The sequence below is a fragment of the Centruroides vittatus genome, unplaced genomic scaffold (assembly GCF_030686945.1).
Source record: "Centruroides vittatus isolate TY-2023 unplaced genomic scaffold, ASM3068694v2 scaffold_2802, whole genome shotgun sequence".
In the NCBI taxonomy this organism is placed as follows: domain Eukaryota; kingdom Metazoa; phylum Arthropoda; class Arachnida; order Scorpiones; family Buthidae; genus Centruroides; species Centruroides vittatus.
This window is the reverse complement of record NW_027122693.1, coordinates 28,373-43,302: the sequence shown is the minus strand read 5'-3', so window position 1 is coordinate 43,302 and position 14,930 is coordinate 28,373. Positions and strand designations below refer to the sequence as shown.

Sequence of the window (14,930 nt, the reverse complement as noted above, 5' to 3'; positions counted from 1 at the left end):
AAGAGAAAATGTGAAGAAGGCCTCATCCCTAATCCTTACGGATAAGAGATGGGGCCTACTTCACGGATAAAGGATGAGGAAAATGCTTTGATCCGAAATTTTAAGCTAACTGTAGGCTAAACCCCTATATCTACAATAGAGCATCCATGGTCGAATGGAATTAGGGATGGCATAAGGCAAAATAGAGCGATCTGCCAATGTATCCAAAATGACTTTCTATAGTAAATTGGCCCCTATTTAGCTTATAGCAACGTGAAGGACACTTACAACTTTGCGAGACCAGTTCGTTGATCAGGCGGGAATCAACGATTAATGCCCTATTGGATCCCTATTGTAGAACAGACTACATGAAAATTCTCTGGATATCATGTAGTACAAACTCATGCTGCTGCACGAATAACTAGGTACTAGACAATAGAGGATTCAGAAATATTTACAGGGGGTGCCTTAAAAAACAATATGTCTTACAATGGGGTACTTACTCCGCATTAGAAAACACACGGAAGAGGAGTGCAGCTGCAACCTGTACACCCACTAATTGTTTTCCCGTTTTTAGTGTGTTCCACTTGTCTTCCTCCCATTTCCACCCAAACTTGGCACCCTGTTTTCATAATCGCAAAACGCTCCGAAGCTCATTGTCAATTAATCAGCTCAGAACTTCGCTTTCACTCTTACCATTTGTTGCCTTCTAAATCGAGTGTAGCGCTAAACCGAAGTGCTTCAAACACTAAGAATTGCATACCATCAGATCTACAGACAAATTTGTGCTTGCAAATTGCAAAATCGTACACTTAGCATTTGACACGTACAGGATTATTTATTTAACATTTACGGGGTAACCTCGATATACCGCTATCCTCATAAAGCTGTACATGCGAAATGCAATATAGGCCCTATATACTGTATTTAAGTACACATGCGCCTATATGTATTCGAATACGTTATGTTATAATAAAATATATTGTAATTTAAATGGGAATATGTTTTTCTATCCCAGCAGCCAGTAGTGCAGTATTACACCACCCCAATATGCGACACGAGGCCCAGAGTTTCCATCAAAGTATCAGAAAATGATTCGAATTCGGACTCCCAGATGGCGCCACCGTCAAATCACCAAGTATTGATCATCAATAAAGAAGCGGAGGAGCAAGATACAGGATTGTGGGTGAGCAACGGGAATGCGAACTCTACACTCAGAGTAACCGCCTGCGCCGCCCCCTGGTGTCACGAAAAGGAATTATCTGATAACGAGCCTGGAACATCCGTTCTTTGCAATGAAATCGAACCCCTTCTTAAGATTTGCAAAGGCAACAGACTACCGTTTCAAAGTACTTTTTTCTTTTTAATTTTATTTTTGCGTTATTTATTTTATAAAGAAAGAAATTTATATTAATTAGATCAATAAGAGAAAAAGTTATTGTTTATAAATAATTTTTTAAACAGGAAATATACAGTTAAAAAATAATAATAATTGAAGCGTTACAGGTTTTAGTATGACCTCGATATTAAAGAATTATAGTCCTAAATACGTAATTTGTACATAATTAAGTTATTAAAAATGTTTTTTTTTTGGTTTTTTGCTGGTTTATTTTCATGCCATAACATCAAATTAACACGAAAACATAATTTAAATTCAGAAATTCCAGCCGCATGTTTACTTACTGATAATTATTTATCAGTGGTGCAGTGGATAAAACACTGAACATTGGTCGTGGGTTCGCACCTGGCTGACTGGCTGGCCATGTATAGTTTTCTGTACGTTTTTCACTTTTGTAATACCTAAATAGGGTTCAGTTTCCCATAGAAACTCCTCCCACGAGGAATTCTTTCCACGCAGATTGCCCACGTGTCGCGTTGCCACATACAAACAAACAATCTAATTTGTTACACTACATAATATAGCTCATTTAGCCGGGAGGATTTTCTATGCGAAACTGGCTCTGTTTAGGGGTTAGACACGTAAGTAAATCCCTGAAAACTCCACATGGACAGTCAGGCGCGAATCCACGACTGGTCTTCACTAGTTCTGTCCGCTGGGCTACTGGTGAACTAAAGAAATTTTAGTGTTTTTTGTAAAAATATAAATGAGTATTTCCTCACTGTTATATCACGTCACTTGTATCCAGAGTATTAAGTTATTTTCGTTAATAATTTAACAATAATTTGTAAGAGCTTATGAAACTTCCAAAACTTAAGTTTTGGTATTTTAAATAATACTTTTCTTAATCATTTTGTTATTAAGTTAGCCACGATTCAAGATCAGTTTGGTTAAAATCCTCTATTAAAATGAACATTTAACCACTTTTAAGTGCAGTAAACTTACGTAAGCAACTCTTTTGCATGCGAATTACTGAATCGCTGTAAACGTGAATAAGTATCTTTAACCAGATTTAAAGTATTTATGCTCTTAATTAGCATTAATCACGATAAACTAAATCGAATTAAGCTTTGTTTACAATAAATACACGCGATCAACACTTATTACGTTATGTATTAATGAAAAGGAATCTTCAAGTGAATTGAGTTTTAGAAAAACACACCTAGTAATGACTAAGTAAAAGTGTGGCCATAATAATAATAATTTAACTGAGATAAATAATGAATTTTCTGATAAAGTAAATTAAATTTTTAATGTAATACATAAAACAATTGTTCGTTAACGCTTGCCACACAGGCTATTGTAGACTAAGAAGTATGACGTCTAAGATCCAAAATGGCGAACTGTATTAACTGTATTTTGCTCATTACTTATAAATAATGAAAATAGACCTACTTTAGTATATACCAGGGGTTATTTATTTGTTTTCTTTCGTTTGTATACGGCAACTCAACACACAAGCAATCGGATTAGGGGAATGCCTCCCGGGAGGACCTTATTCTATGAGAAATTGGACCCTATTTAGGTACAAACCCACGACCAGTGCTTAGTGATATTTTTTACATTTGTGCCACTGAAGGTCCGTGCATCACAGGTTAAGAGACCCTGCTCTAGAATTTTATGAAGCACTTTTTATGCCTTTCTTTTAAGCTGACAAAATTGAGACTATAAAATTACAAAAGTGAATTATCGTATATTTTCGTAATTTATGATTTTATATTATTATTTTCTTTATTTTATAATAATTAATTACGATAATATTTTATAATAATTAATTATGATAATATTTTATTTAATTTTATATATTAAGTTAATTTAAATTAGAATTTCATCATTTTAATTATAATTAATGAATGCATTAATGATGTTTTACATTATAGATATGAAAAATGAATATTTTCGTTTTATATTATTTAATTTTTTAATTATTTTCTACAGGCTCTAATCAGAATATTTGTTTAAAATTTCACTGAATTTGCTTTTAAGGAGCAAATTCAAAAAAAATGATTCTGACTTTGTACAGTGTACTGCAAATTGATACCAGGGGGATTAATTTAGTTTAGTTTCATGATATTTTAAATACTATTTTATACAATTTTTAATATATTTCTATTCATTTTTCATCTTTTTCCATAAAAATGTACTGAGCCAAACTTCGATTTAGCGCCACCATTTATTAGACTTCTAAATTAAACTATATCGTGTGTGGCGCTAAACTGAAGCACTTCAGTGAGGTTTTGAGTTGAAAATCACGTGATTTAGTGATAACAATGAAAAATCGTACCGTATTCTTTATTGATGAGGAAGATCCATTCATGACTGTCACTAAAGTGACGCTTTTTATGATGCGCTATATCGAGGTTTGGCTAATTAATTAAAAAATAAGTTCAAAATTATATCATTATTTACATTTTCCCTTTCAAAACTACAACAAAAATAACAAGATTAGTTTAACTGTATTTCCGTTCGTACATACGGTACCCTCTATTCACAGGCTTCCATAGGAACCTACGAATCCTCTTATACATAAGAGTTGCTCTCTTTCCATCACCAACTCTCCTCTATACAGAGGGTTTCCCTGTATCTACTGTCTACAACTCTCTTAAACAGAGAGTTGCCCCTATCCATCACCTACAATCTTCTATACAGAAGGTTGCAGGTGATGGAAAATATCCTTCAATGGTGGACTCTAATTGTAATTTATTTATTTATATATACTGTAATTAATTTACGGAAGTAACAGTACTGTTTTAATTTTAAAAAATACACATAAAATTAGATTAATTGTTAGTATTTCGAGCAATTCCGACTGCTGGTGACACGACAGGAACTGGTTCCTTTGAACATGCCGTTCATATCGTATATAGGATGTTCATAAAATAAAATACTGGACAGTTCAATGTGTAATAAGAAAGTATATTGTTCTGTTTGATACATTTAGTAATCATATGTGCATTCCCCTCCATAATTTTGTCAATCAAAGTCAACGCCGGCCTTTAGCGACTGGTAATACAGACAGGCGATATTCAAGTTGTCATACTTTCTCCTAATTTCAAACAGAATTTATAGGTCATCAAACAATACTAATAACCAATATATGCAAGCCAAAAAAACACTGATTAAGTGAGGTTTCGAATGCAAGAAACACGAATTAAATGTCACCTGTCATTCGCACACAATGGCTTGAAACCTGTCTAAGACAATGCGGACATCCTGTATTTGTCTACACTTTTTAAGCATCGATTTCTATTATTATATAAGCAAGGTGTGTATCTCCAGTAGTGTCGGATTTACTAACGATTTTACTGGTTATTAGCATTTAAATTTTTTATAACATCTGTGTATATACTGTATAATTGGTCCTGCAAAAATTCAGAAATTTTCGACAAATGCACAAGAGTTATTAAGCTTCAAAGAGGGTGAAGAAAATTGTGCCTTTCACACACATAAACATCCATAGGCTACATACAGAAACCTCCCCCATTTGATTACGCATTTCTCGACGTTTCAAGGTGCTCTGAGTCCAAAAATGTAAAAATCTTCGGGAGGGTCATTTTTGTGACCGATCGCCATACTTTCCCTCTGTTATATATAGTCGAAAAAGTAAAAATGTCGATTATGATGATAACTTGCTCTTCACTGTCAACTGTAGATGGGCTTTTAACATTGTGAAATACATTATTTTCTAATGTATTGATGACAACACAAGTAAACAATAATGTTTACGGATTATGTCTTTTTGCGATTGATTCACAAGAAAATTCGATTGTAAAAAAGTGAAAAGATAGATTGCGGGTTTGATAGGTTAAGGCAACACGTGGGAAATCTGCCACGGGGAACTCCCGTAAGACGTGAACCTCCCTAGAAGAGAAGCAATTTGCTTCCATTTCTATGAAATACACATCGCTACTTACTCGTTTGGTGTTAGATATGCGAAAAAAAGTTAGAAAAATTCACTTGACTAGCCTGTTAATCAGGACGTATTAAATGATATCCATGGTATCAAGCGGCTTTAATGCAGCCGGATAAGAAAATCAATGACGTAATTAGCACCACATAAAACGTGCTATGTCATTGACTTGTTATTCCTGCTGTATTAAAGGTATTATACCGAAAGATTGGTTATTACATTGTTTAGCCAGATAAAACACGAAGAAATTGGCTGATTTCGTGTATATTTCACTTTATTAAGCAATCGTTTTTCAGATAATAAAACCATTAATCAATTTCTACGCGAATCTATCGTAAATATCTCGCAGAGGACTGCCAATATTCCAGAAACCCAATTATTTCATTTAATCGCGTGTATGTTTATTAATTAATTATGTTAAAACATTTAAAATTTTTCTTCTTACAGATATTTCTGAAGACAGAAGAACTACAAAAACCTCAAGTGTGGAGAAAACAGTGAAAACGAGCAATTCTTTCACATCTTCCAATTGTCTTAATGAATATTCTGGTTTTTTATAAAGAGTTTATTCATGTTTAATAACTAAATTAAACCTAATCTTTTTGTAAAAGAAATTCAAATTACTGGCATGTTAATAATAATAATCATAGTAATAATAATAATATTTAATTGTCTTTTTATTGTATGTTGTGGAAAAAAGAAGACAACCATTAAGCAATATACGCCTTCCATTATTGAATATTCAAAACTTTTTAAAGTGATAAATGAATGGTGCTTTTAAATAAATAAATCTTTATGCTAATTTAGCAAGAGTTTTTTTCAGACTCAGATTTTTCGTTATAGTATAGTCAAACCTCGATATAGCGCCAGTTACCAACCCACGAAAGATACAATTATCCGAAATTGACACTATATTAAAGTATCCCGAACAATAAGAATTATATAAAATATTGAGATCCACACACAGGAAACTCCGCTAGTGATTATTCATTGTAGTTCTACGGGGGTGGCCTAAATCGAGGTTTGGACTGTACATAAAAAAAAATACAGGGTGATTTAGAAGTCTCCATACATACAAGGGGGATTAAATTGATGGAATAAAGCAATGCAACACTTAATCTGTCAAAAGGGGATTTTATATAGGGAATTTTGTCCCAATTTAGGTGTGTTCAGGTAAGAACCCTCGACCGAGTGGATAAACTAGTATTTAGTGGTTTATCAGTGGTTACTGTTCAGACAATAGGCGGATTTATCTTTGTTACGTCGTCATAATTATCTCTTATGAATGTCATTTGTGATACATAATCGTCCAACTCGTGGCATTCACGCAACACGTGTTGATGGGTGTTCCTCTACACTTCTTTGAAGTTTATTATAGAAAATATCTTTAAATTTGACGAAAAAAATAAAAAATTCGAACAATAAAACAGTTAATGTCCATGTTTTTTATCTTTCGAAATACAATGTAAATAATTAAAGTAATTAAATTTATTACCTAAAAAATATTAAATAAATGTTTCAATTGTTCCAAGAAAACACCATTCTCTTGTAATATGGCGAAATTTAAACGTTTTGACGTCATTAAATAGCATCTATTAGCGAAAACAGTAATAAAATTACTCAATTTTTTACATTTCTTAAGAAATTTCTTAAAATAAAACTTGAAAATTTAATTAACCACTTGATTACTGCAGGGTCATATGTAAGCAAAGGGTTCGTCTCTATACTTATCATTCACAGCTGTGTTTAATTGGATGCTCGTAACACCTTCCTCCCTTTTATACCGAATGTATTGTTACGTTCGCGATGAAGGGGGATGAAGTTCATTAAAAGGATTCGTTATAAATTGTTACGTAAGCTCAGTCTGCACACAGGCGATAAATTAAAAATATATAATATAATAAAAATGAAATTTTTAAAATAAAAACACGGAAATGAAATATAAACGGAGAAAATAGGCCTGTGGTTTTTTTATTAATTAATTTAATTATGCTTTAAACTTATTTCTTATCGTAAATTTCTCGTGAAAAATTAACATTTAACACGCAAAATTATTATTATTTTATTGATTTTATAGAATTTTTACATGTGAGCATAGAGACATAAGCATAAATTGATTTTCGATGCTACAGAAGCGCGAAGGGCCTCTCTATTAATTATATTTTACGGTTGAAATGTAAACTGTGAAGTAATTTAACTATTGTTATTTTTAATAAAAGCATTAGAAATATATTTGTTTTACTACTACATTACACGCTACACATAAATAAATCCTCTACTTAACCCAGTTTAACGTAGAGAAGAACCGGATTTAAGATTTTTCTAATCAATGAAACGACTGGTCTAAAGCACTTAACTGATAAAATTACACATTATAATGGAAAAAGGAAACTGACCCATTGATCGAAATTATCCATAGAATCAAATAACTTTAACCGGATGTGATGAAAAACCCTTGTTGAGAGCCTTCATCGAAAAATAAGGAAGGGGAAGTAGTAAAATTTTAATCCTTACGTTTTATGTGCAAGACATCTTTATGGGTTTTAGGTTTCATTCTTCGTTTAAATCACCCTAAAATTTCAGTTGTAGGATCGATGAGGTAAGGAAATGCAACAGGTGAACCATCTGCCAATTGGGAGCATCTCCCTGACGCTACCTCTTGAAACAATCCCACGTTTAAATTGAGCAGTTTCTATGAAAAGTTTGCCTTTATTAAGGTGTTACACGCGTGAAAATATCCGGAAAACGTCACATTTATAGTCTATTAGTCAGGCGCGAACCCGCGACAATTCGGTGACTGATGGATTCATTTATAAATCTCAGTTAATTAAACTTACTATTTTCGAATGAGGATTCGTTTAATTAAAGATATTGGTTAATAAAGAAAGTCGCTCACCACTGGCCTAGTGGATAAAACCACTAAACACGGGTAACTTGATCATGGGTTCGAGCCTCGTGAAGTTTTCCGGAATTTCTTCGCATGCTTGACATCTAAATAGAAGTCAGTTTCCCTTAGAAATTCCTCCTGGGAGGCACTCCTTTCTCCTTTTAATTCTACAATCCCACTTAAATTAGTAAAAGTAAAGAAGAAAATCATTGAGATTAGTTTGTATGCGTGTCTATGTCACCTTTTGTACGTAAGATGACATTACGACTGTTCTCCCGGGGGTTTCCAGGTTGGATTTTGTAAAGTTTTACCCGGAAAATGGCAACTGTTCGGAGGTTATTATGCATACATTTTTATTTTTTAAAAGTTTCTGAAAAATGAAGGCTGTTTAGAAATGGTCGTTGTTGGAGGTTTGTGAAATTGGCACTCCCAATCGCATTTTTTTTTTTTTTCTAAAATAGCGTATGCCACTTGTTTTATTACCATTTGTTATTTATCCACCCTTCTAACACAAGTTTCAGCCAATCTAAATTTTTGTAAATACACCAGTATGGAAAAACACCAACTTAAAAACATTATCCGGTACGGATAAATACGGTCTTCTACAAATAAATGACAATGTATTATCATCGTCAAGGACAGTTGTTTAATTAGTAACTTGGAAAAATTTTACCAGCAAATTTACGAAAAGTTTTCCGGGTTTTCTTCACGTAATAGCGACTAGTTTCTCATAGAAAGTCCTCTCAACGTCTCAAGAAACTGGGGATTCTATGGCACATTTATGTTGGCGCTATGGAGCAATTATGGGGGTGATGTGGATGGTAGATCACCACAGGATTTAGGAATAAAATTGAAACTGAAAAATTGATTTAAAAAGTAATAAATAAATAACGATGGCCAAACGAATAGCATACGTTACTTCGAAGTAAACGCAATTGGGAGTTTCCAACTTTACTTCCTCGTTATTAGGTTGTTGCTGTAATTGGAGGTTTGAGTACGCAAAACAAAGTTTAAAATGAAGAAAGTGAATGCTATAAAAATTATTACATATAATAAAAATGTAAATAAGTGTATAATTAATAAGGAAATGAGTTACAAAAATACTACAACAATAAAGAAATTATGTAAGAAAATATCGAGTAATAATATAAAAATTATTCTATAAAATAAGTAAATTATTCTTTATAATTATAGTAATTATTATTATAATATCATTCTAAATGTAAACATTTCCTTGAATACAAAATACAATTAGACAATTGCATCTACTTAAAAGACTCGATTAAGATATATACTATAAGATTATACAAGACAATAAGATTTATATTTAATTGTATTTTTAACGTTACACTGTTTTTGATTCAGAAAAAATTACAGCTAAAAACATAGAATAATATGCCAATACAATAAATGATACGATACAGTTTACGTATGCAGAAGTAGATATTAATCAATATTTAAGTAGATAATCGCCATCGTCTAATTGTATTTTGTATTCTGACAATATATTTACATTTAGAATGATATTATAGTAATATTACTGTAATTATAAAGAATAATTTACTTATTTTATAGAATAATTTACTCGGTGTTTTCTTACATAATTTCTTCACTGTTGTAGTAGTTTCGAAACTTACTTTCTTATTAATTACACTTAATTACATTTTTATTATATCTAGTGATTTTTATGGCATTCATTTTCTTTATTTGACACTTTTATTGTTTAGTCAAACCTCCAATTACAGCAACTACACTATAACGAAATCTACAAAGTCTTCGAAGAAAAGAAGAAAAGGGGTAACTCCTCTTTTCTTCTTTTCTTCGAAGTAACGTATGCTATTCGTTCGGTCATCATTAATGTTTTTTCACCATGTTTCTTAGGTACGTCAGGGCACTCACATCACAGCCGTAAGTGCTCCACAGCATCCCATAGCCTCTTGAGACGTTGAGAGGACTTTCTATGAGAAACTGGTTTTTATTTATTTAAAACTTTACAAAAAATGAAAGAAAAAAGAAAATTGAGATCTTTGAAAAAAATACACTCACTGGCCAATGAATTAGAAACCCCATGCATATTAAGTAAATGTAATTTGCAGCTTATATTGCAGCTGGAGTCATGTGAGTTACCACATGTCCGTGAGCTTCTATTTAAGAATTCTGTTGATCAGCATGGTCATTAAGTTTATGAAAATGGAAAAAGTGAAGAACTTGACAACGTTTCAAAAAGGGCTGATTGTGGTGCCGTCTCGCTGGAGTCACGATATCATGAACTATAGAACTGACTAGTTTTTTCCAAAGGTTTCCGAGTGTTCAATCGGTGGAAAAATAACCCGCAGTTGATGTCTAAAAGAAGTAACTCTGGGTCTAAAACGGTTAGTCAGGAACATCCTGCAATGTTGCATTTTTTTCCTGCATGTGGTGGCTCTTTCTTTCGTGACAATACTACTGTTTATCGTGCAAGAATTGTTCAGCAGTGCTTCAGGGAGCATAAAGACGACTTTTACCACCCACCCTGGTCACCACAGATCCCAGATCTTAACCCCAACGAGAAGATATGGGACATGTTAGAACGACAGATCTGTCAGCAAAGTCCACTTCTGTCAAATCTAGCTAACTAAAGGAAAGTCCTGTGTGCATTGGACTTAGAAGCACTTCGGCATCTTGTAGAATCCGTGCCAAATTGAGTAAATGATGTAATAGGTGATTCTGATGTAATAGGTGTATACTGCTCCTGAACGACCTGTGGCTTTTCTAAAACAGCTTTTTATACTGCCCATGGATGTTGGCATATTAAGGCTCATTCATGTTGGTTTACACGAAGTAATATATGAAATCAGATGCAGTATATAAGAGTATAGCAGAATATACATATATATATAATACATATTTAATGCGATTGTTTTACCCAGTGAATAGACCTGACGTTGCTCTTTTATAGTGTAATTTAACTGAGTTTAAAATTGCTGATATTAAATACAAAAGATTATTTTTCTTTCTTTTCTTATAATGTCTGGATGCACTACGTGGAATATTTTAAGTAAGGTTGTTGATTCTCTCTTAGTGTTGAATGAGAATGAAAGAAATAATCACTTGGCCATCAGCGGCACACCCGCGCTTACTAATTCCGTTAAAAATGACGTCACACAACTCTAAATTTAACGTCAATGAGCGCGGCGCTCGGACGAAAATATACAGGTTGAGCGTGCTGACAGTAAAATTACCTCAGAAGTAAGATTCTCGCCTTCATAGAGGCCTCCTATGCCCTGTCAACCTTGTTCCACTTTACTCAGAATTTAATACTAACGTTGACCTTGTACAATGTCAAATGCCATGTCATATGGGGGTTTACATTGTATAAATTTAATTAAAGGAATTTTTATGAAGGTAATTCAAGGGAAAGGCCTTGCAAGGGATTTTTTTATTACGAAAATAGTAAAAATTAAAACATAATAAGTTACAAAATAGTGGTTAGTCTAATAATGTTCTAGCCAGGGGTGAGAAACTTTCTGAATGACAGGCTAAATGAAATGCGAAGATGCATAAACAGGGGCAAATGAAATGTGATGGTGCATAAACAGAAGTAAATTAAATTTGATGGTGTATAAACAGGGGTGAATTAAATTTTATGGTGTATATACAGGAGTAAATGAAATATGATAGTGCATAAACAGGGTCAAATTTCACGATTTCACGATTTATAACTAGCCTGCTCAAGAAGTCGATCACGATCGTCTAGTTGACTGAAAAACACTGCGAGAGCGGATGATATAAAAGGAATATCCGACAACACAAAGAATTTTTACACACCAATTCTTTATGTTATATCATCAACTTTTTCACGTATCATCAACATATGTAAAATAAAAATAATAGATACAATGAAAAATTACAATAAACAATTGTTAAAGGGGTGGAGTTTGCCCGCGGGCCACTGCGAACCGCTGTTCTAGACCAGTGGTTCTTAACCTTTTTATACTCCTGGCCCAACAAATATTTAATAATTTTTTGTGACCCTCATGTTTTTAATAATAATTTATATTTGTTATATTATCTATAATAAATTGATATTTTTATTATTGCTTTATTTTTTTTATATAATAAATGTAAATCATAACTTTATTATTTCATTATCTATTTAAATTTTCAAAGCCTACTACTAAGCCTACTACTATTCTGAAGGAAATTTTGCATAATTTGGAGGCCCCCTGGCATACTTCTTATGGACCCCCAGGGGGCCACGGCCCTCTTGTTAAGAATCACTGTTCTAGACTATCAAACCATTAATACAAGTAGAATTAACTTAACAATATAATACAAATTAAACCTCGATTTAAAGGATTTCGGGAAAAGGGAAGTCCGTTAAATCGATGTTTTATTGTAATGAAGAATTGTTTATTTTTATATTAATTTTAACTCTTAATTCCAAAAACGTCTTAGAATTTCAAGTAATAATAATAATTTTATAAAATTCTCTATAATCAAGAAACAGGGAAACACCTTTGCAAAACTTACCTTCTGAAGTTGACATTTGCCAATTGTTTACCTCATAAAAACCGCATAAATTGCTTTTCTACTTCATAAAACATTCACTCCTATCAGGAATTATAGGAACACTTGAAATTAAAAAATGCTTACTCTAAAAATAAACTTACATCAAAAGAAATTGGTAAAATACAAGTGAAAAGTTCGGTTACTTCGGTTAATTAATCATACCTCGATATAGCGCCCTCCTAAATAGCGAAACCCTTTTATAAAGCGCCAACCAATATATAATAATCGGTTTTCCTAGCGAATTTTTACCTAAAAACACATTTCTTTACCCCCTAAATCGCGTGAATTTTAAATTACCCATCTCATTATTACGCAGTTCTTATTGAGGTACTTCAGTTTAGCGCCAAACGGCATTTAGAGCCGATTTAGGGGGCAAGCATATAATGGCGTTAAACAGAAGTTTTTATGTGTTTTGTACGTTAAGGTAAAGTACAAATCATTATATTCGTATGTCGCTTTAACGTTTTTCCCATTTTTGCGTACGTCTGAGATCGGCGCTAAATGGAGTGTGGCGCTAAATGGAGTGTGGCGCTAAACCGATGCATCTCGATAAGAAATATTCACAGTAGCTAGGTCTACGCACGGGTTTGAGATTGATTGGCACCTTATAATTATCCATAAGTATTATTATTGGTGTCGTTATTTAGGGGGACGTTATAGCAAGGTTATACTTAAACAAATTTTGATTTATTTCTATACATTTATAACAGATTGAAATGTAAGTTTTACGGTTTAAGTGGAAAATAGAAACGCCTAAAAAATAAATAATAGATTTGATTTAAATGTGAAAAAAAAATTATTTCTATTTTTCCTAGAGGAAAGAAAGAAATTAATTCGTATTATTTACTCACAAAATAGTAAAAAAAAAAGGACAAAAGGTCAAGGAAAAATAAACTGCAAACTTCGTAATTACTTTTTATAATATAAAATTATAGGTTTAATCAGGGCCGGATTTAGCCTTTTTCTGGTCCCCCCTCAACTGAATAATTATTTTTAAATCCTAAGGACCTAAATATTATTTTCATAAAGTGAGGCTTTAAATTGTATTGGCATACAGTGAGGCTTTCAATTGTATTTTCATAGAATGAGGGCCCGATTCACATCTCTCAGGCTTATTTACCAGAGCCTGAGAGATGTGGATCAGTCACAAGATCACTCTTTTCAAAAGCCACAAAAATATGTAAATAGAACAAATAAAAACAGTTTTCTTGTTATCATTGTATTGATTTATACTCAAATCACTAAATTATGGGGCTTCTATGTGTTAGGGCTTGGACTAAATGGTCTTGTTTGTATGCGCTTCAGTTTTTACATACAGTCAATTCTCTACATATTGTCCTTCTAAATAGCGACATCCTCTTACTTCCAGCATAACGTGTGAACGAATGTATTTCGGTTTAACGCTACACTCGATTTAATGCGCATTCGGAATCCAACAAATGCGGTGCTAAATCAAAGTTTCACTGTATTATTTGTATTCTTTCTTAATTAAAATTTATTGCAATTTGTATTATTTACTGCAGCAGGATATATCTATTATTTTAGAATATAAAAATTTCCAGATTTTATCTTAATTTTTCTAATTTATGTGTTATCTATTTTTATTACTTCGTTTTCGCTCTGTAACGAGTTTCCTCCATTTCCTTTTTAAGTTATAAAACCCATCTTTGATATTTTTATTTAACAATAATAATGATAATAACTTAATAACAACATTTCAAAGTTTTCCTTTAAAATTACACTTAAATTTCTATCTAAAGACGTAATATTAAAGAATATCATGTGCCAACAAGTAATTTAGTGAATCAATTCGTAACACGTGACACTACTCAGATCCTCAGATCTTATGAGGATACCTTCTATGGTATCAATAGATCTATCCGGGGGGTGGTTAACTTACTAAGTGTTGTATGGGGGGTCAATGAAAAAATTTATGGTATAGGTGGTGAAGTCATAGTTTACACAATTCTTCTCATTGACAAATTCAGAAATGAAGTCTGAGTTCAAACCTCGTGACCTCTAAAGATGTGCACAAAACTAAAAATTTCGAATATATTTCGAATTTATCGAATTATTAACGATTTTAGCAATGTACGGTACTATCTGTGACGTAATCAGTAGTCAGTTTCATCTGCTATACATTGTTCAGCCAACAAAGCGATTCGCACGATTTAATCCATTGTTAATTATCTATAGAGTATGCA

General features: G+C 32.6%; 1 protein-coding gene across 2 annotated transcripts in view; it reads left to right on the top strand.

Moving 5' to 3' along the window:
* LOC136987833 (uncharacterized) overlaps positions 1–6,072 on the top strand; it is a 49,780-nt gene extending 43,708 nt beyond the window's left edge. Inside the window, exons 8-9 of one of the 2 annotated variants that reach the window (XM_067285578.1) lie at positions 998–1,165; positions 5,736–6,072. In XM_067285578.1, coding sequence (XP_067141679.1) covers positions 998–1,165; positions 5,736–5,789 — 222 coding nt within the window. In that variant the 3' untranslated portion in view covers positions 5,790–6,072. Of the gene's footprint in view, positions 1–997; positions 1,329–5,735 lie in introns of both variants that reach the window. The other variant, XM_067285577.1, reaches the window with a different exon arrangement.
* Positions 6,073–14,930: the final 8,858 nt, after the last annotated feature.